The 20,989-nt window shown below is 41.4% G+C and overlaps 1 protein-coding gene across 12 annotated transcripts in view; it reads left to right on the top strand.

The window, feature by feature from the left end:
- Positions 1-20,989, top strand: part of FANCD2 (FA complementation group D2) — a 60,330-nt gene that overhangs the window by 24,290 nt on the left and 15,051 nt on the right. For 6 of the 12 annotated variants that reach the window (XM_032647989.1, XM_032647993.1, XM_032647987.1 and 3 more), the window contains 17 exons: positions 889-1,023; positions 2,212-2,343; positions 4,029-4,139; positions 8,681-8,790; positions 10,291-10,351; positions 11,020-11,139; positions 11,590-11,663; positions 11,972-12,118; positions 12,876-12,976; positions 13,277-13,392; positions 14,434-14,542; positions 15,896-16,006; positions 16,276-16,388; positions 17,590-17,733; positions 19,001-19,117; positions 19,869-19,997; positions 20,136-20,254. In XM_032647989.1, coding sequence (XP_032503880.1) covers positions 889-1,023; positions 2,212-2,343; positions 4,029-4,139; positions 8,681-8,790; positions 10,291-10,351; positions 11,020-11,139; positions 11,590-11,663; positions 11,972-12,118; positions 12,876-12,976; positions 13,277-13,392; positions 14,434-14,542; positions 15,896-16,006; positions 16,276-16,388; positions 17,590-17,733; positions 19,001-19,117; positions 19,869-19,997; positions 20,136-20,254 — 1,949 coding nt within the window. Of the gene's footprint in view, positions 1-857; positions 1,024-2,211; positions 2,344-4,028; positions 4,140-8,680; positions 8,791-10,290; positions 10,352-11,019; positions 11,145-11,589; positions 11,664-11,971; positions 12,119-12,875; positions 12,977-13,276; positions 13,393-14,433; positions 14,543-15,895; positions 16,007-16,275; positions 16,389-17,589; positions 17,734-19,000; positions 19,118-19,868; positions 19,998-20,135; positions 20,255-20,989 lie in introns of those variants that run through there. The other 6 variants (XM_032647990.1, XM_032647992.1, XM_032647994.1 and 3 more) reach the window with 6 other exon arrangements.

Below are 20,989 nucleotides of genomic sequence, written 5' to 3'. Positions count from 1 at the left end.
CCCGAGCTCCACAGCAAGAGAAGCCACCACAATGAGAAGCCTGCACACCACAACAAAGAGTAGCCTCCGCTCGCTGCAACTAGAGAAAGCCTGTGCACAGCAACAAAGACCCAATGCAGCCATACATACATACATACATACATACATAAATAGACTTTATATTTAGGAATGGATTTAAAATTCGTATTATTTTATCTTACAGTTCTTTCTGTGCTTATTTCTGCTATGATACATGTTTTGGGCTACAATTTGGCATAGGGCAGAAACCATATATAATTTTTATTGCATTTTCCTCAGTAAAGCATTATACCCATTTCAGTGCTTAATTTAAGATTTTTTTTTAATTGTGATGATACCAGTAAAGAAACTGGACTTAACAACTCATTATTTATTCTGGTTCCATTAATGTCCACCTACTACCTTCTTGGTAGGACATGATCAGTTCTCCTCTTGATGTTCTTTAAAAGAAATCAGTTTAATTAGCATTGAACCTTATAGACTGATTTCAAATCATAACCAAGGCAGAGGAGACCTGCTATATCCCCAGGGAGGCAGTATGATTAAGTGAGGAAATTGGGATTTAGAAGATATGGATTCTAGTTCCAAACTGGGCAGATAGGAGCAGATTACCAGCTATTAGGCTTGTGGTTTCACTTCCTTGAGCTTACAGGTCAATTCTTACCCGTACGTTGAATCTCACTGATCCTGAGAGAAACTCAGAATGGTGAAGGATTATTCTGAGTAAAACAAAGATTAAAGTTCCTTAAGTTAAAATGAGAATTGGGGAGAACTCTGACATCTTAATAGGGTTAGCAATAGCAGCTCTAGATGCTATGATAACTAAGTTTCTCCCACAGCTTCATTTCTCTCTACTCTTCCCTCCTCAAGGTTCTTAAGGATATTTGTCCATCCATTTTGTCACTGGCGCAGAGTTTGTTGCACTCCCTAGACCAGAGCATAATTTTGTTTGGCAGTCTCCTATACAAATATGCATTTAACTTTTTTGACACTTACTGCCAGCAGGTATGTTGAAATGTTTATTTTGGGAAGGAGGGAACAGGGAAAAGGAAAGAAATGCAATTCCAGGTGACTTGCATGTGATCTGATGTTTTTATTTCTTCTTGTTTGGAAGACATTGAAGGAGAAAGAACTCTGAACTGGGAGTTGGGAAAACTTAATTCTAGTCCTAGTCTCAAAATGAGATGGACTTGAGGATCTAACTCTGTGTTTTGAGCTTTAAAATTCTCTGAGTCTAAAATAAGGTCCAGCTCCAGTCAACTTCAAACAAACATTGGCTTAGAGGGCTGGGGGTTATCGTGCAATTTTCAGAGTACAGTAATGGCAGTTTTAAACTTAGCTCTAAATAATCAACTGCCAATTGATCCTGGAGTTGTTCTCTAGAAAAAAGTGTGGTGGAAAAGAAATGAAGGAGAAATGCCTGAGGGCCTAACCCTGTTCCCAGGAACACGGGGCACCAAATTTAGTAGCACATATCTAGACAGGGAGGGCTGTACTTATGGAAAGTGATTATGAAAACAAAGTGTCTTATTTTGTATTGTTTATGTATGCTGTACCTTTATTAACAACATTAAAGCACATTTGAATGGAACTTTTAAAAATGAAGACAAAATTTTTTAAATTTAAAACAGAACTATAGACTCAGCTGGCATGAGATAGCTACTGCACTTGAGAAAACCATGTGACTCAGTGGAGCAGCAGTATAAAGGAAAGGGAGAATGACATCTAAAACTTTTGGGGGGAATCATCTTAATGTCGTAGAGACAACATCATTACCCATGTTTACTTGAAACATACAAGTCTAACTTGTAAAAACCTTTAGCTCCTTGAGTGCTACCTTTTCAGTAAATTTCAATAGATTAAGTACAACCACAACTTAATGGGTAATATTTAACCCATATGAGAAAAAGAAAAAGACTACGCCAGGGAGCAAAATCAGGAGGGTTTAGACAGTGCTCACTGGTAAATTATGGGAAATAAGTGAAGACTGGATGGTAGTGTTGTTAGAGTGACATAATCCTAAACCTCCTGAATCTAACATTAATGAAAACTAGTTAATAGAATTAGATGATGGGATTGGGTGGGTTGGGATTTTAACCAAGTTGAGATTGGAATGGCCTCTGGCATGAACCTCTTTAGATGACCATACCATATTTTAGCTTCACACTGTCCTGTTGACTCTTCTCTGTATAGGAAGTGATTGGTGCCCTGGTGACCCATATCTGCAGTGGGAACGAAGCTGAAGTTGATACTGCATTGGATGTCCTCCTAGATTTGGTAGTTCTAAACCCGTCTGCTATGAGGCTGAATGCTGTCTTTGTGAAGGTATCTAGTCCTACCATTGACATACTGAATAATTTTTTTTCTTGCATATATTTGAGAGGTACCTGATATCTGTGTTAGTTAACAGCAGTTTATTTTGTACTCTAGATATTGAGCACTGTAATTGGTAGAAGCAGGTGATAATGGAGGTGAGGGTGATGTGGCAAATAATAGAAAAAATAACTCATCTATCTTTGTATTAATTCATTCAGTGAATACTTGTTTTTACCTAACCGTGTGCCAGGCTCTCTTCTGGGTGCTGTGGATATAAAAGTTAGTCTTTGCCTTTGATGATAGAAAGTAAGACATATAAGTAAGTCACTATAAATACATGATGAATTCTCTAATAACGTGCTGTAGATATACCAGAGCAGGAATAATTAACTGGAGAAGTCTTTAAAGAAGAAATAACATTGGAGTGATTCTTGAAGGATAGAGATTTGACAAGAAAAAGTAAGGGAAGTACATCTAGGCAGAGAACAGTTTGAACAGAAGCAAATTGGCACCACCCACGTCCATGGTGTGCCTGAGGGATGACAGGTAGATTAGCATGGTTGGCGGATAGGATAAGGTGAGCGCTGGTGGGAGATGAGGACATAGGACAGGGCCAGATTATGAAGGATCTTAAATACTATGCTAAAGAGTTGCAACTGTATTTTATGGACAAGAGGGAGCTTGTTACAAGTTTTTTGTTTTTTTTTAATTCATTTATTAATTTTTAGTGCGTTGGGTCTTCGTTGCTGCACGTGGGCTTTCTCTACTCTTCATTGCTGTGTGTAGGCTTCTCATTGTGGTGGCTTCTCTTGTTGTGGAGCACGGGCTCTAGGCGTGCGGGCTTCAGTCGTTGTGGCTCGTGGGCTCTAGAGCGCAGGCTCAGTAGCTGTGGCGCACAGGCTTAGTTGCTCTGTGGCATGTGGGATCTTCCCAGACCAGGGATCGAACCCGTGTCCCCTGCATTGGCAGGCGAATTCTTAACCACTGCCCCACCAGGGAAGTCCCTTGTTACAGGTTTATAATGACGGTTTGACATAATCAAGTCTGGGCTTTGAAAGATAACTATGTAGGCCCTGTTATCCCCATTTTACAGATGAGAAAACTGAGGCTTTGCCCAAGGTCAAAAAGTAAGTAGTTCCCCTGTGACTCTTTCCTTATCTGTAGAGGATGAATAAGTAATTCATGGAGTAGAAGCTGAGAAATAAGGTCAGAGACATAACTTTTGGCAGAATATTGTTTTCACTAAGAAAAAGGGAAGTGTGGAGAAAAAGAATAGGGGGAGGGGCTTCCCTGGTGGTGCAGTGGTTGAGAGTCCACCTGCCGATGCAGGGGACACGGGTTCGTGCCCCGGGCTGGGAAGATCCCACATGCCGCTGAGCGGCTGGGTCCGTGAGCCATGGCCGCTGAGCCTGCACGTCCGGAGCCTGTGCTGCACAACGGGAGAGGCCACAACAGTGAGAGGCCTGCGTACTGCAAAAAAAAAAGAAAGAAAAGGGCAACTAGGAGGAGGTATGTTAGCCTGACTAAGCAGAACATCAACCCTTTGGGCTCTGAGCATAGTTTTAGAGAACTGGAGCTTTTGTGGAACAGATACTTGGCTATCTGTGTGTGCCTCTTATGAGGATTTTAATTTTTTTATTTAAAGGAAAAAAATGTTACTTGCTAATCTCATCATTGGCATTTTTTTGTCCCAGGGCATACTAGACTATCTGGATAATATGTCACCCCAGCAAATACGAAAACTATTCTATATTCTCAGCACACTGGCATTTAGCAAACAGCATGAAGCCAGCAGTCACATCCAGGTAAGAGGCAGTGTGTTGAGAAAGAATCTTTTAAACCTCTTCAATTGAAATTTGCTGAACAAAATTACTGCAGCCTGTGTAGTGGTAGAAATAGAGTACATAGCTGTAGTCCTAGCATTTGTTTATTCTTTTCTTACTACAAACATTAGGTGTCTACTGTGTGCCAAGCACTGAGATGATAGGTATATATTAGACCTCCTGCCCTCAAGGACCTTAGTCTGTTAGGGTGAAAATGAGTCTGTAATCAGCTAATTATGAAACTGAGTAAGAAAAGCCACTCAGGTACTGTACTGAGTGCCACGGGGACACAGGGAATTCCCTTGTTCCCTAAGGAACATCTCCATCTAATGTGAACTCCATCTGGGCCTGCTCTCATTTGTGGGCATCATTCACTGAAAAAGCCAGGCAAAAGAACTAAAGATTAGGTTGGAATCATAACTCATAGCTCTTTTATATCTTTAGTGCCACCTTGTGGCAGTAATCCATACTGGCCTGTGACTTTGAACAACCAACACTTTTTTTTAACTAAAATTAATTGGCTGGGTAATATACACGCATGGTAGAAAATTCAGGAGGTATAGAAAGGTAGTGAAATATGTCTCCTCGCTCTCAGTCCTCTAGGCATCTGGTTCTCTAAAGGCAATCGCTGTTATTAGCTTACGGCTTTCTGAGATGTTCTGAGAATTAACAGATTTGTATTTACTTGTATACCTATATTCCACACCTTACCCTCTTGTTCTGTGTCTTGCTTGTTTCATTTAGCAGTACAGTTTGACGATTTCTTCATGTCAGTAATAATAGAACTACATCACTATTTTATTTTATTTTAATTAATTTATTTATTTATGGCTGCGTTGGGTCTTCGTTGCTGCGTGCAGGCTTTCTCTAGTTGTGGCAAGCGGGGGGGCTACTCTTCGTTGCAGTGCACGGGCTTCTCAGGGCAGTGGCTTCTCTTGTTGTGGAGCACGGGCTCTAGGCGCACGGGCTTCAGTAGTTGTGGCACATGGGCTTAGTAGTTGTGGTGCACGGGCTTAGTTGCTCCACGGCATGTGGGATCTTCCTGGACCAGGGCTCAAACCTGTGTCCCCTGCCTTGGCAGGTGGTTTCTTAACCACTGTGCCACCAGGGAAGCCCTATTTTATTTTTTAATTGTGGTAAAATATACGTAAGATAAGTTTTACTATTTTAACCAATGTTAAGTGTACAACTCAGTGACATTAAGTACATTGACAGTGTTGTGCAACCACCAGCATTATCCATCTCCAGAACTTTTTCATCATCCCGAACAGAAACTCTGTCCCCATTAAGCAATAACTCCCCATTCCCTTTCTCTACACCCTGGTAACCTCTAATATACTTCTATGAATTTGCATCATCTAGGTACTTCATTTAAATAGAGTCGTACAATATTTATTCTTTTGTGTCTGGCTTTTTTCACTTAGCATAATGTGTTCACGGTTCCTCCACGTTGTAGGATATCTCAGGACTTTATTCCGTTTTATGGCTGATAGTGTTCCATTGTATGTATAGACTGCAAGTAGTTTATCCATTCACCCATTGATGGATATTGGCTTTTTTTCCATCTTTTGGCTATTTTTTTTTTTTTTTTTTTTTTTTTTTTTTCGGTACGTGGGCCTCTCACTGTTGTAGCCTCTCCCGTTGCGGAGCACAGGCTCCGGATGTGCCGGCTCAGCAGCCATGGCTCACGGGCCCAGCCGCTTCGTGGCATGTGGGATCTTCCCGGACCGGGGCACGAACCTGTGTCCCCTGCATCGGCAGGCGGACTCTCAACCACTGCGCCACCAGGGAAGCCCCCTCTTTTGGCTATTTTGAATAATGCTGCTATGAACATTGATGTACAGGTATCTCTTTGAGTCCCTGTTTTCACTTTTCTTGGGTACATACCTAGAAGTGGAATTTCTGAGTCATGTAATGATTCTGTGTTTAACATTTTGAGGAACCACTAAACTGTTTTCCACAGTGGGTGCACCATTTTACATTCCCATGAACAGTAGAGGGTTCCAATTTTTCCACATCCTCACCAACACTTATTTTCTATTTTTTATGTTTAAATATCCTACCGTTTGAAAAGTGGTATCTCATTGTGGTTTTGATTTCCATTTCCCCGATGACTAATGATGTTGAGCATCTTGTTGTGTGCTTATTGGTCCTTGTATATCTTCTTTGGAAAAAGTCTATTCAAGTCCTTTACTCACTTCTTTTTTTTTTCCTCACTTTTTTTTTTTTTTTTTTTTTTTGCGGTACGCGGGCCTCTCACTGCTGTGGCCTCTCCCGTTGCGGAGCACAGGCTCCGGACACGCAGGCCCAGCGGCCATGGCCCACGGGCCCAGCCGCTCCGCAGCATGTGGGATCCTCCCGGACCGGGGCACAAACCCGTGTCCCCTGCATCGGCAGGCGGACTCTCAACCACTGCACCACCAGGGAAGCCCTCTCACTTTTTAAATGGAATATTTTTTGTTGTTGTTGACGTATAGGAGTTCTTTATATACTCTGGATATTAATCCCTAATCAGATATATGATTTGCAGATTTTTTCCTCCCGTTCTGTGGATTGTCTTTTAATCTTGATAGTGTTCTTTGACGTAGTTTTGATGAAGTCCAACCAATCTTATTTTTTTTCTTTTGTTACTGGTACTTTTGGTGTCATACTTTAAAAAAATTGCCAAATTTGAAGTCATGAAAAATCTCCCCTATGATTTCTTCTCAGAGTTTTAGTTTTAGCTCTTAAATTTAAATCATTGATTCACTTTGAGTTAATTTTTAAATATGGTGTAAGATAAGGGTTCAACTTCATTTTCTTTTAAACAAGCTAGTTTTTATTTTATTTATTTATTTATTTTGGTTGTGCCGGGTCTTAGTTGCGGCACACAGGATCCTCATCACGGCGTGCGGGATCCTTAGTTGTGGCATGTGGACTTCTTAGTTGCAGCATGAGGACTTCTCAGTTGCAGCATGAGGACTCTTAGTTTCGGCATACGAACTACTAGTTGCGGCATGCATATGGGATCCAGTTCCCCGACCAGGGATCGAACCTGGGCCCCCTGCATTGGGAACGCAGAGTCTTACCCACCGGTCCACCAGGGAAGTCCCTCAACTTCGTTTTTGTGTGTGTGGGCATCCAGTTTTTTCTAGTACCTTTTGTTGAAAAGACTCTTTTTCCATTGAGTGGTCTGGGCACCTTTGTGGACAATCAATTGGCCGTATGTGTGAGGGTTTATTTCTAGGATCTATTCTATCTGTTGGCCTAAATGTGTGTCCTTATGCTGGTAGCACACTTTTGATTACTGTAACTTTGTAGTACTTTTGAAATTGGGAAGTGTGAGCCCTCCAAATTTGTTCTTTTTCAACATTGTGGGTTTTTTTAAATTCTAGTTTTTATATTTATTTCTTGGCTGCATTGGGTCTTTGTTGCTGCGTGAGAGCTTTCTCTAGTTGCAGCGAGCGGGGGCTACTCTTCGTTGTGGTGTGCGGACTTCTCATTGCGGTGGCTTCTCTTACTGTGGCTCTAGGTGTGTGGGCTTCAGTAGTTGTGGCTTGCAGGCTCTGGAGCGCAGGCTCATTAGTTGTGGTGCATGGGCTTAGTTGCTCCACGGCATGTGGGATCTTCCCAGGCCAGGGATCAAACCCATGTCCCCTGCACTGGCAGGTGGATTCTTAACCACTGCACCACCAGGGAAGTCCCTCGAGATAGTTTTGGCTATTTGGGGTCTCTTGAAATTCCATATGAATTTTAGTATGGGTTTTTCTATTTCTGTAAAAAATGCCGTTGGTATTTTAATAAGGATTACATTGAATGAGCATATTATCATCTTAACAATGTTCAGTCTTCCATTCCATGAACATGGGATATCTTTCCATTTATTTAGGTCTTCTTTAATTTCTTTAAGCAATGTTATGCAGTTGTCATTTTTTTTGCGGTATGCGGGCCTCTCACTGTTGTGGCCTCTGCCGTTGCGGAGCACAGGCTACGGACGTGCAGCCTCAGCGGCCACGGCTCACGGGCCCAGCCGCTCTGCGGCATGTGGGATCTTCCCGGACCGGGGCACGAACTTGTGTCCCCTGCATCGGCAGGCGGACTCTCAACCACTGCGCCACCAGGGAAGCCCTGTTATGCAGTTTTTAATGTATAAGTTTTTTGCCTCCTTGGTTAAATTTATTCCTAAGTACTTTTTTCTGTTTGATTACTTCTGCCTGATCAGCCAACAACATTATGATAATTTACATTATCTATATCAAGCAACTATCACAACGGTAACAATAATAGCTGTTATTATTGAATGTCTACCATATGTTGGGCCCTGTTCTTGGAATTTTTCGTAATTTGTCTCTGATCCTTGAAAAACCTTTCCCATTTTATAGATGAAAAAAATTGAGACTCAGAAAGGTGAAATGACTCACCAAAGACCACACAGTTAGTAAATGATAGAACCCTTGCTATTCTAGGGTTTTTGGCTCTAATATTTGTAGGCTCTTTTGCTGTACCATTCCAACATCTTCATCTTTATCATTGTTTCCTTGTAGGATGACATGCACCTGGTGATACGAAAACAGCTCTCTAGCACCGTGTTCAAGTACAAGCTCACTGGTATTATTGGTGCTGTCACTATGGCTGGCATCATAGCGGCGGACAGGTATGCATGGAAATTCTGATTTCTGTGGCTTATGGTCAATTAATCAAGTTGCTGTCTTACAAAATAAATTGTTACATTGTGTAGACATCATTGTAACAGAAGACATTAAAACCATAATAAGAGAAGTGAGCAAATGTTTGTTGCCACTTTTCCATGTTGCAGCATGTGGGATCTTTCGTTGCAGCGCGTGGGATCTTTCATTGCGGTGTGTGAACTCTTCGTTGTGGCGCGTGGGCCTCTCTCTAGTTGTGGTGCACAGGCTCCAGAGTGTGCGTGCTCAGTAGTTGCAGCATGTGGGCTGTCTGGTTGTGGCGCATGGGCTCTAGAGCACACGGACTTAGTTGCCCTGTGGCATTTGGGATCCTAGTTCCCCAACCAGGAATCGAACCCCGTCCCCTGCATTGGAAGGCAGATTCTTGATCACTGGACCACCAGGGAAGTCCCCTATGTTTCTTCTAATCTTGACCGTATATACTACATATAATTTTTACAGAATTGCGATAACAGTCATTACATTCTGATGGTTTAAAACTAGGGATTGCTAAGAAACTAAGTTCTAGAAGTGTTTCTAAAAAAGGGAAACCCTGATCTCCCTGGGATGCGTTCTTCTGCATCTGCTCCAGTCCTGGGCACTAGACAATACAGGTTTCTCCACTGCTGTGTTATTCCTGTCTGGAAGACCATGTTTGATATAAATAAAGTCTTCCTGTGGCTTTTTCCCCCTTTGCACTTTGATGCCACAATTGTAACACCTAAAAGAAGCTTGGGGCTTGGTAAGTTGTTACCATTGCAAAATGAGATTGGAATTTAGTTCGTGCTTCTTGGAAATGATTTGTCATGAATTTCTGGCACCTCAGGAAACATCCTTAGAGTCATCATTAGTAATCCGTAGAGGCTGCATAGTATACTGGTTAAAAGTTCATTCTCTGGAGCCATACTGCTTGCCTGGGCTGAAATACTGGTTCCGTTATTTATTAGTTGAATGATCTTGGGTAAGTTACTTTACCTCTCTGTACCTTTGTATTCTCACATCTGTGAGATAAAGATATTAATAGTATTTAGTGAGATAAAGATATTAATAGTATTTACTTCATAGAGTTGTTGAGAGCATTAAATAGAACAATGCCGAGTGCTTGCCCCTATGATTTTTACTAATTTAATGTATCCTTAAAAAAATCTAAGATAACCATTGTTTGCTCTAATCCACATTTTGTATGGTCTAAATAAATACTTGGGGACTTGCTTGGTGGTCCAGTGGTTAAGACTCCATGCTCCCAATGTAGGGGGCCTGGGTTCCATCCCTGGTCAGGGAACCAGATCCCGCATGCTGCATCAAAGACCCAGTGCAGCTAAATAAATAAATATTTTAAAAACAAACAACCTTGTCTGTGCTTTCGTGCACTTTTATCTCCACCCCAATCCCAAGGAAGGCACATTTCTTAAATTTATTGCCAGTTGTTACAAAATATTACAAAAATGGGTCTAAAATAATGTTTTTAGAAGTAGATCTTCCAGTTTGACCCCAGGGAGAGGAGACCTCAGCAGTGAACAGTGTACACAGGTAAGTTCTTGTCATGTAGTTGGATATGTTTATGAGTAACTGAGGAATTGCTTCTGGTCACTGTCACCTTGCCAGAAAGAAGGCTTTTTTTTTCAAAATATGTTTTCCTGAACTCATAGCTTTTGTAATTTGTACCACTCTTTTGTCCTTTAGAATCCACTGGCTTGGGTTGTATTTTAGTTCTGTATCTGTCTAATCTTCCTAATTAAATTGTAAATTCCTAGAGATCAAAAAAGGTGGGTCATGTTTGAGAGTAGCAGATTGACTGGGGCATAGGGACAAGTAAGTGTGTAATTGGAGAGTTGGAGATAAAGCTAGTTTGGAGATAGAAAACAGAGAGCTCTGAATGTGAATCAAGACATTTGGATTTAATTTTTACACAGGGGTAGTCCGTAAGGGTTTCTTAGCATAGAAATGGCATAATTCAAGCTTCGCTTTAGAGAAATTAATCAGTTTCATGTGTATGATGGATTGGAAAAGAGATGAGATTCAAAAGAGATGGATTGGTCAGGAGGCTTAGGAAAAACCTCAGGTGAGAGGTGGTGATAAGAGCTTTGCCAGTGAAATCGGAAAGGGAAAAACTTACTACTGAATGGGGTGAATGGTGTTTAATTAGGAAGCACTGGCATCCCAAGGGCTGGACCGTTCTTTCTCTTCGACTGCTCCAGGTAACCTCCTTGCTACAGTTGGTTCATTCCTGCAGTGAGCAGTCTCCTCAGGCCTCTGCACTTTATTATGATGAATTTGCCAACCTGATCCAAGGCAGAAAGCTGGCTCCACAAGTGCTGGTATGTCCAAGTATCTTTTCTTAAAGCAATGAAGCATGAGGGCTGCTTTACTATACATTCTTCAAACCCTTCTCTCTGTTGTGCTGCAAAAATAAAAAGATCTTCCTGTGAGCTCTCCCATATTCTAATTGGGAAGGCTGTTCTGACTCACTCGGCCCCAGGCCTCTCCTCTGAGGCCTCCTTCACATAATAAAAATAAGGGATGAGGATGATGAACATGTGGTTAATGATGTTGTTGAAAGCCACCATCTGTTCTGTGCCAAGAACTGTGTTAAACATTTTTCATGTATTATGTCTATTCCACATCAGGATGATGAGGTATGTATTGTTGTTATTTTCTTTTCAGAAATGAGGAAACTGAAGCTTTAGAAAGGTTAATAGTTTATTTAGGGCTTTATAGCACATATACCCTGGTCTACCCAGCCTTTTGTGTTTGTTTGTTTCCTAAAGGAATGGGCTGGGCAGACCATCTTTAATGATTTCCAGGATGCCTTTGTGGTGGACATCTGTGTTGTTCCAGAAGGGTAAGTACCGTTTACCCACTGACATGGTTGTACTGGTCAAGAAATTATGTCAGTTATGTCAATTGCTGGTGCAAACCTCAGAATGTCTTGACCTCAGCCAAGTCTAGCCCACTCCCACAACTTCCCTCCTCCCAACCCCAGTACCCCAGCACCCCCAGCTCCAGGATTGCTAAAAGATTCCCCACTTGTTCTTTCTCCTCTTTCTCACTTCTCCTCATAACAGAGGAGATTCGTTTGTTCTAGTGGTTTCTCCCATAGACTTGCCATACCCTTGAATTGCGGTATCAGATTCTGGGTTCTCTCCACAGTGACTATCCATTTCCTGTGAAAGCTCTCTACGGACTAGAAGACTATGAAAGTTGTGATGGGATTGCCATCAACCTCCTGCCACTGTTGTTCTCTCGGGACTTTGTGAAAGATGGGGGTAGACTGACTTCGCAGGAATCAGACCAAAAGTCAGTACACTTTTTCTTCTCTAAAACCTCTGTTGGTATTTTGAATGTTCATGGGGAATGCCGCAGTTCACGCAGTCTCTTGAGAACTTGATTGAAAAGGATTTCTCCCAAGACAGGTGGTATATGGATGGGCTCCTAAGAATGGGGCAGACTCCTTGTTTTCTCCCAGACCCTGGGTTTGGGATTTGCATTGAGTCATGACAGCCAACAGATATTCTGTGAGGCTGCTTTTGTTTCTGTTCCTTTTTCCCACCCATGAACATGTTTGTCTATCCCTGCCACTCTTAACACCCTCCTTCCGTCTTATCTCCGCTTCCTCCTAACACATGGACATTCAGTCTACTTACCTCTGTCTTCCTCCAATTCAGTTCATTATTTATTTGGTGAGCATCCATTACATTCCTTGTTACATGTTCTTAAAAGTAGACATTTAGGGCTTCCCTGGTGGCGCAGTGGTTGAGAGTCTGCCTGCCAGTGCAGGGGACACGGGTTCGTGCCCCGGTCCGGGAGGATCCCACATGCCGCGGAGCGGCTGGGCCCGTGGGCCATGGCCGCTGAGCCTGCACGTCCGGAGCCTGTGCTCCACAACGGGAGAGGCCACAACAGTGAGAGGCCCACGTACCACAAAAAAAAAAAAAAAAAAAAGAAGTAGACATTTATTTTGGGCAAACCTCCTTAATTATAAGGTTGGGTTCCCTATAAACATGGACTAATGTGTCTATAAACCGTGGTCTAAAAATGGATTTTTCCTTCCCAGATTGGTTTCTCCATTGTGCCTGGCTCCCTACTTCCGGTTACTGAGACTTTGTGTGGACAGACAACATAATGGAAACTTGGAGGAGATTGATGGTTTATTAGGTATAGGATGAAGTTATCAGATCCTTTCTTCTTTGTAACCTTTCTTTGGTAAACTTAGGGAAGGGGCAGACTGGTACATGTGTGGGGGGGGAAGGAATTTTTTAACTTCATAGAGACTTTTAGATTATATTTATTGACTGCTGCATGATATGGAAGTATTTTTGAGACTAATCAAAGCTTGACCTTCAAATACTAGTTAAAGGGGAAAGTAAGTAGAAGGAGAGCTAGCTCTAGGGGCAGCATCCATGTTCTGTTGACTTGAACTAAAGGGGATTAGAAATGTTTGTCCTTCTCTTTCAGACTGTCCTATATTCCTCACTGACCTGGAGCCTGGAGAGAGACTGGAGTCCATGTCTGTTAAAGAGCGTTCATTCATATGTTCACTTATATTTCTTACTCTCAACTGGTTCCGAGAGGTGAGCAGAGTTACTAGGACAATTCACTTACTGTCTGTAGTTTCTCTTGAAAGGAAACAGTTTCCTTGGTTCCACGAGGCTCCTTAAAAATTCTTCACCAACCACTAACCCCTGTGTGTTTCTGCAGAGGTTGTATCCTACCCTTCCCTAATCATATGCGCCTCCTGATGCAGCGAAATTAAAATACTTAGAATTCACTTACTGTTGCCCATGCTTTACTACCTCCAAGCCTTTTCATGGTAATCTACTTCTGCCTGGAATAACTTCACCTTCACCACTGTGAAAATACTGTTCCTCCTTACATCACTATGCACTTAATGTTTCGATTTAGTGAGATCAAGTGAATGATAGTTTTCACTTTCCTTTACAGTATGTTTGTGCTTAATGAAATGCACAATCGTAATGAAATATAATGAAAATGAAATGCAGAAAATGATGGTAACATCTTACATCTATATCACACTTCCTTTCTCATGCGTATTATTTCTGAGAATGTTTATTCACTTGAAATATCTCTTCTTATCCTGACAACTATATTATGATGTAGGCGGGATGGATATTATTATCCTCGTTTTACACATATGGAATTGCAGGTACAGAGAGTTCAAAGTCGTTAAAATTTATCAAACACATGTGCCAAATGCTGGGCTAGTTTCTTTATTCACATTTAATCCATACGACTGCATTCCAGTTTTATAGCTGAAGAAATAAAAGCTCAGAAAGGTTAAAGACTTGGCCAAGGTCACACAACTAGTAAGTAGCAGACTAGGATCTGTTTCACCGAAGTGTATACTTTCTAGCTATTGTGTTGTTCCACCTTATTACTTAACTAGAAATAAGTAGAACCAGCATTAGAAGTTAGATCTCCTCTATTGACCCAGAGCTTTTTCTTTACAGCGCCTTGCTGAGAACACTTTGACATTTCTCACTAGACTCACAGATGCTGTCACCAAACAACTCTTTTAGCTCTCGCTGAATAACGCAAACAAGGTTAAAATCTGAGCAGTTAACAGTGTGAGAATATAATTTTTACTTCCACAGGTTGTAAATGCCTTCTGTCGGCAAACATTACCCGAGATGAAAGTGAAGGTGCTCACCCGGTTAAAGCACATTGTAGAGCTGCAGCAACTCCTGGAAAAGCACTTGGCAGGTGAGGGAAGGGTCCTGTATTGTAGCCCTGCTGGGCAGTGGTGAGGAGATAGCAGAGTTAGCTTTTAAGCCAGACTCAGCGATAGCTGCCCCCGACTCGTGGGACAAGAAAATGGTTGCTCAACAAAAATTTTAAAAAATGAGTACATCAGACTTCCCTGGTGGTGCAGTAGTTAAGAATCTGCCTGCCAACGCAGGGGACACGGGTTCGAGCCCTGGTCCGGGAAGATCCCACATGCCGCGGAACAGCTAAGCCCGTGTGCCACAACTACTGAGCCTGTGCTCTAGAGCCCGCGAGCCACAACTGCTGAGCCTGCATGCCACACCTACTGAAGCACACGCCTAGAGCCCATGCTCAGCAACAAGGGAAGCCACCACAATGAGAAGCCCGTGCACCGCAACGAAAAGTAGCCCCCGCTCACTGCAACTAGAGAAAGCCCGCGTGCAGCAACAAAGACCCGACACAGCCAACAATAAAGAAAGAAAGAAAGAAAGTTGAAAAAAAAAAAAAATACATCCATTTTCCTCCCGTTGTTATCTCCAGGAAACCTTGGTGTTTAATACAAGATATAAAACATTGGTTGGGCTTTTTGTAAATTACATTGCTTCTTTGGATGTCAAACTTCCAGTGCCCTTTGCCTTCTTGAACATCATTATGAACCAGGAATACAGCTGAGAGGCCTCTTAATACCTTCTGGCCATTAAGAAAACTTGTCATTTTAGAGTGCTAGCTTTGGGACTTCCCTGGCGGTCCAGTGGGTAAGACTCCCTGCTCCCAATGCAGGGGGCCCAGATTTGACCCCTGGTCAGGGAACTAGATCTCACATGCATACTGCAACTAAGAAGCCCACATGACACAACTAGGAGGTCCGCTTGCTGCAGCGAAGATCCAGTGTGCTGCAACTAAGACTCGGCGCAGCCAAAAATAATTAATAAATAAATAAAAATAAAGTGCTAGCTTGATTCTCTGGGGAAAACATGGAGCCTCCCTCAGGCTCTCATCTAAATAATTGTGTGTAAAACAAACTGCTATGTGACCAAATATTGCTAATATCTTTAGATTTTAAATGTAAGTTAATTTATTTTTGGTTCTTATCTGCTTGGATGTTTTATATTGGTATAATGGTTTTACGTTGTTTGATCATAATCAATTAATATGATATTCCTGTAAGTTATCTTTGGCTATTTTACTATGCCAAAATGATTAACGTCAGATGACCTGAATGCATCTTACAGGCAGTCAGCCATGCTTGGCAGTTCTGGAAACTAGTTTTTAGCTAATCGGGTGATTAGCATTCAAGTCTAATAGTGGTATATGGTTGGTATACATTGAGCTTCCTGCTGTTTGTTTCAGTCACTCCAGACTATGTTCCTCCCCTTGCAAACTTTGACTTGGAAACTTCAGAAGTAACACCTCCTACCAGTACTGCTGTTTCAGCAAAAATCAGAATACAAGGAAATGTAGGTGAGTATGCTCTTTTCTTCTTATTCTGTGTCTCCCTGTGTGCCATGTTGAATTCACTTAGAGGTTATGCACATCAAGGCATCAGTAATTGGAGAGATTATATAATTGAACCCTTTCTTTGGCATGGTTATCAATGAACTATAATTTAGGGTTATAAAATTACCTCCTGTCTCTAGGTAGTCTTCAGCAGGTTGTTTCTTAAAGGCAGTGATATTTAGTAAACATGATTATTGATTATTTGAGTCACTTTTCTCTTCTTGAAATATAAGGAGGAAGGAAACGAAAAGCAGATGGCAACAAAACATCCTCCCCTGACCCACTTTCAAAGGAGGATAATTCAGAATGCGACCCTGCACCATCTGATAGGAGCCAGCTGGAAAAGGTATTGGAATGACTGGTATCTATGAAGGTGTGTGACAGCCCGGTGAGATTAACAAAGGGCCAGCATTATGCTATGCATTTTACAGAGAGGGATTAGGGAAAAGAGAGGCAAACAAACTCTCCTAGGCCTTGGAGTGACCCTCTCAATAGCAGAGTTTGGGTTAGACTCCAAACATTTATCACTACCACACACTGTTTTTCTAATTATTTTCTTGATTATATTACTCCCTTTTTTGCACCCCAGGAGTACTTTGAATTCTCTCTTGTAGCAATTAGCAAATTCTGTCTTTGTATGTAGTTCAAGATATACTTCTTTTAGCCTCTTTCCTCTTCGGATCCCAGATTATCTCTTTCTCAATGAATTTAGATAACATGAAATGCTTAGTACAGTTTCTTTTTTTTTTTTTTTTTTTTTTTTTTTGCGGTACGCGGGCCTCTCACTGTTGTGGCCTCTCCCGCTGTGGAGCACAGGCTCCGGACGCGCAGGCTCAGCGGCCATGGCTCACGGGCCCAGCCGCTCCGCGGCATGTGGGATCTTCCCGGACCAGGGCATGAACCCGTGTCCCCTGCATTGGCAGGCGGACTCTCAACCACTGCGCCACCAGGGAAGCCCATTAGTACAATTTCTTAATACAGATACTTAATAAACAGTAGGTCCTTTTCCTGTAATTGTACCACCCACAGGGGTAGGTTTGTGAAATTGCCTAGACCACATGGATCCCAATTATTTCTGGTTTTTAGGTACTGTTTATTGAGAATTTATGTGTAACTCCTCTACCTGAAAACTCAAGCTTAGTATTGATATTTACATTTAATAGATGAGGAAACTAAGATCCAGAGAGGATAGGTGACTTGTGTAAAGTTACACAGTTAATAAGTGCTTGAGCAAGGATTTGAAGCCAAATCTTTCTGGCCCCTAAGCTCATAGTTTTCTGTACCACACCATAGTGCCTTGATTTGTCTATATTCATCCCTAAGTGGAAACCAACTGAGTATCGATGTGTGACCTATATCCCAATATTACAATACGTGATCTGTTTCAGGAATATTTAGGGACTTTGGTAAAAGGAAGTTGGTAAAAGGATGTGATGAACTGTAACTTTTTACATAAAATAAATGCACAGTTGCAGTTTGAAATCGTCATTTAAAGTTAGATCAATATAGAAGCCTTATTCTATTGGTTTCTGGTACTTTCCTCCCAGGAGTTCAGAGGGAAAGAAGAAAAGACATCAGTATCATTACAGAATTACCACGCTTTTTTCCGAGAACTGGACCTTGAGGTCTTCTCTATTCTGCATTGTGGGCTCGTGGCCAAGTTCATCTTAGATACTGAAATGCACACTGAAGTAAGTGACAGAGCTGAGATCCCAGAACTTAATCTTATTTCAGAAAGTTCCTCAGCTCTATTCCTATTTCCAAAAGAAAACCATGACCCTGGGAGAAGTTGGACTCTGGCTTCCAAAGCCTTTATATGTGCAAGTGTGGATGAATAATCATCCTCATCATCTTGATGTTTATAAATCTAAGTTTTTCTTATAGTACATTAGGTATTACAAAAGATCATGCTAATGATGTGATCCTTACTTTACGTTACTAATAATAACCTATTTAGATTACTTTTGTGGAGCAACACTGTTGTGATTTATAGTTACACAATGCTCTTTTCACTTTTTCGCGACATTTATTCAGTATCCATGAGATGTTTGTTGAGGCCTTTTTTGTTTTTGATGCAAATCTAGATATTGGCAATTCAGTATTACATAAGCATGATGCTTGCCTTCAGATAGCTTATAATCTAATAAAGGAAGGAGTCAAGTAGCAGTACATGCTATATTGATGGTCTGAACCAAGTACCAGTGAAACTGAGGAGAGAATGGTATTTATAATGAAGTTGGAAGTAGAAGACATTTATACAGAGAAGGTACCTTTTGGTATGGGATTTCACCAGAGAGTAGAGTTTTTCCAGGTTAAAAAAATTTTTTTGAGAAAATGCATGGATTTTTACCATAGATTTTTCAAGAATGTAAGCTCCTTCAAAATAGAGGGTTTTTTTTTTTTTTCAGTCTTTCTGCGTCAGCCTGTACTTGGAGATTCTCCATAGCTGTATGTTGAGTGAAAAGTCTGAAGTGAGACTGCTTGACCCATTCTACTTATGGTAGTGTAATATAGTTATAAGGATCCTGCCCAGACTTAATAGTAGCAAAACATTAGGTGAAAGAAAATATGAAAGAATTACTTAATGAACAGAGAAAAGCAAAATTCCCTTTAATTAGTCATTTTTTTTATCCCAAGGTACTTTGGAAATGCATCACGGGTCCATAGGTGGAAGGATACACCAGAGGCATTTATTTCTAGAGCAAAAGTGTGTCTTCTAAAACTATACTGCCTCATTCCCATTTAATAATTTTAAATTTTGTTTTACTTAAGAAGTACATGACTTTTTGATTTGTTGACAGAGCACTACAGCCATTTATATGAGGTGGGGCAGAATTTCCCCCTTTCTTGGTAGTGGTCAGATTCTTCACCCATTGTAAAGAGTAAACATGAAATGTGTCCCCCAGAAAGATGGCTAGGACATGCTGGGAATTACTCTTTCCTTCCTCCTTGTGATAGGCTACAGAAGTTGTGCAGCTTCAGCCCCCTGAGCTGCTTTTCTTGCTGGAAGATCTCGCCCAGAAGCTGGAGAACATGCTAACACCTTCTGTGACCAGGAGAGTCCCCTTCCTCAAGGTTAGTACAGGCAGGAGCACAGGCCCTGGCCTCTGGATTTGGAAACAAGGAGGTCTTAGTAGTGAGTAAGTTGTCACTTTCTCTGGTATTGTTTTTGGGTAGCATGGTGGTAGCCCCATTGCCAGCCCACGTTCATCTTGCTTTAGAAAGGAACTCTGAAACAGAGAAAACAGAAAAGGCACCCAAAACAGAAAATGTATTTCTAAATGCTCTGAGCATTCCTGAATCCTGTTCTTTGCTTGGGTTTTGGTTTTAACACCCTCCCAAACTAAGCCCTTGCCCAAACCTCAGCATAGTAGTCAGCTGTCTAGAGAAGTCCAGAATCTCGAGTGTGTATCTAATGGACCAATGCACGTAGCCTCTGGGGAAGCAGTGGGATGACACAAACAACAAAATGTGTAGGTTTTAGGTGTAAACGTTTAAAATTAGTATATCCAGTTACTTGATCCTTTCTTCTTATACTTAGTATTTGCTGTACATTCTTATCAGCCTAAATGATTTCTATTTTCGTGTGAGTTTTATCTCATTAGTAATTTTGGGTCTATACTTCTCAAACACTGTCTGTACTCTCTAAAAGCCAATCTCTTGGTTATTTGAAGATTGAGTGAGTTCCCTCTGTCAAAATATATCCCTAATTTCTTCTGTCCATTCTACCCAGTAGCACAAGGTTTGATTAAACTCTATAATAAACTCTTAGTTTCAGAGAAGCTATCCAACAGTTCCTTCCCTCGTAACTCTGAATTTATTGTAGAGCAAAGGAAACCGGAATATTGGATTCTCACATCTCCACCAGAGATCTGCCTCAGAAATCGCTCATCGTGTTGTTCAACTGCTGAGCCCCATGTGTAACCATCTGGAGAACATTCACGACTATTTTCAGGTCAGAAGCCCATCTTATCATTATAGAGACTTAGAAATCACTTAATGAACAAGAGATTTCATTTTTGGCTGAGAAATATTGAAGGAGAATGAGGGCAATTGCTGAAGCAATAGTCTTAAAAGCATTTTTCCCTTGTAGTGCTTAACTGCTAAGAATCATGGTGTAGTTGATGGACCAGGAATTAAAGGTCAGGAGTACCACATAATGTCTTCCTGCTATCAGAGGCTACTGCAGATTTTACATGGACTTTTTGCTTGGTGAGTATGTGGCAAGTACAGTAGGTAGAGATAATCACGTATGTCCTTGCTTCTATTTGACAGTCACCAAGGCACTGAGGTATAGAAAAGGAGGAAAGGGCTCCAACATTTTATGTAAATATGATGCTTATTCTTTCTGTAGTGGTTTGTCTGCATAATTTCATTTGGTCTTGCACGCTCTGTGTCTTACGGAGTCACTATTATTAACTCATCTGAAAATCAGATGACTTGCTCTTGGCTAACCTGTAACAGATCTGGCCATCTGATTCTTAGTGAGTTTGCTGTGGCAACCTTTCCCTAATAGCAACAGAGAGACTGTCAGTTAAGAAGTTGTTATTAAACAAGTTGTAGATAAATTCCAGATTATGAGGTAAAATGCTGAAGGCTGTGTAAGCTGGGGTGTTTAGGGGTGCCTTCATGAAATCATGGGACTTCACGGGGCCCTTGGAGGGTAGATGGCTTTTTGGGAGGTAAAGGAAGAAACTGGAAAGCATGGCATGGACAAAAGTAGAAACGAGGGAGGTGTGTCCTTTAAATGCTTTTGTTCCTCAGGGCTGGGTCCTGGCCTCTCTGTTCTTATTATACAGGCTTCCTGGGCAGTCTCACCCAAGCTTAAATTCGTGCTAAAATTTAACTTCTGAGCTACAGGCATTTATCTCCAACTACCTACTCAGCACCCCGTTATAGATATGTCATTGACACCTCAGACTCATCCCATCCAAAACAAGTGTTTCT

The sequence above is a fragment of the Phocoena sinus genome, chromosome 11, assembly GCF_008692025.1.
Source record: "Phocoena sinus isolate mPhoSin1 chromosome 11, mPhoSin1.pri, whole genome shotgun sequence".
In the NCBI taxonomy this organism is placed as follows: domain Eukaryota; kingdom Metazoa; phylum Chordata; class Mammalia; order Artiodactyla; family Phocoenidae; genus Phocoena; species Phocoena sinus.
Note: the sequence above shows the minus strand (reverse complement) of the source record. Positions and strands in the feature narration are given on the sequence as shown.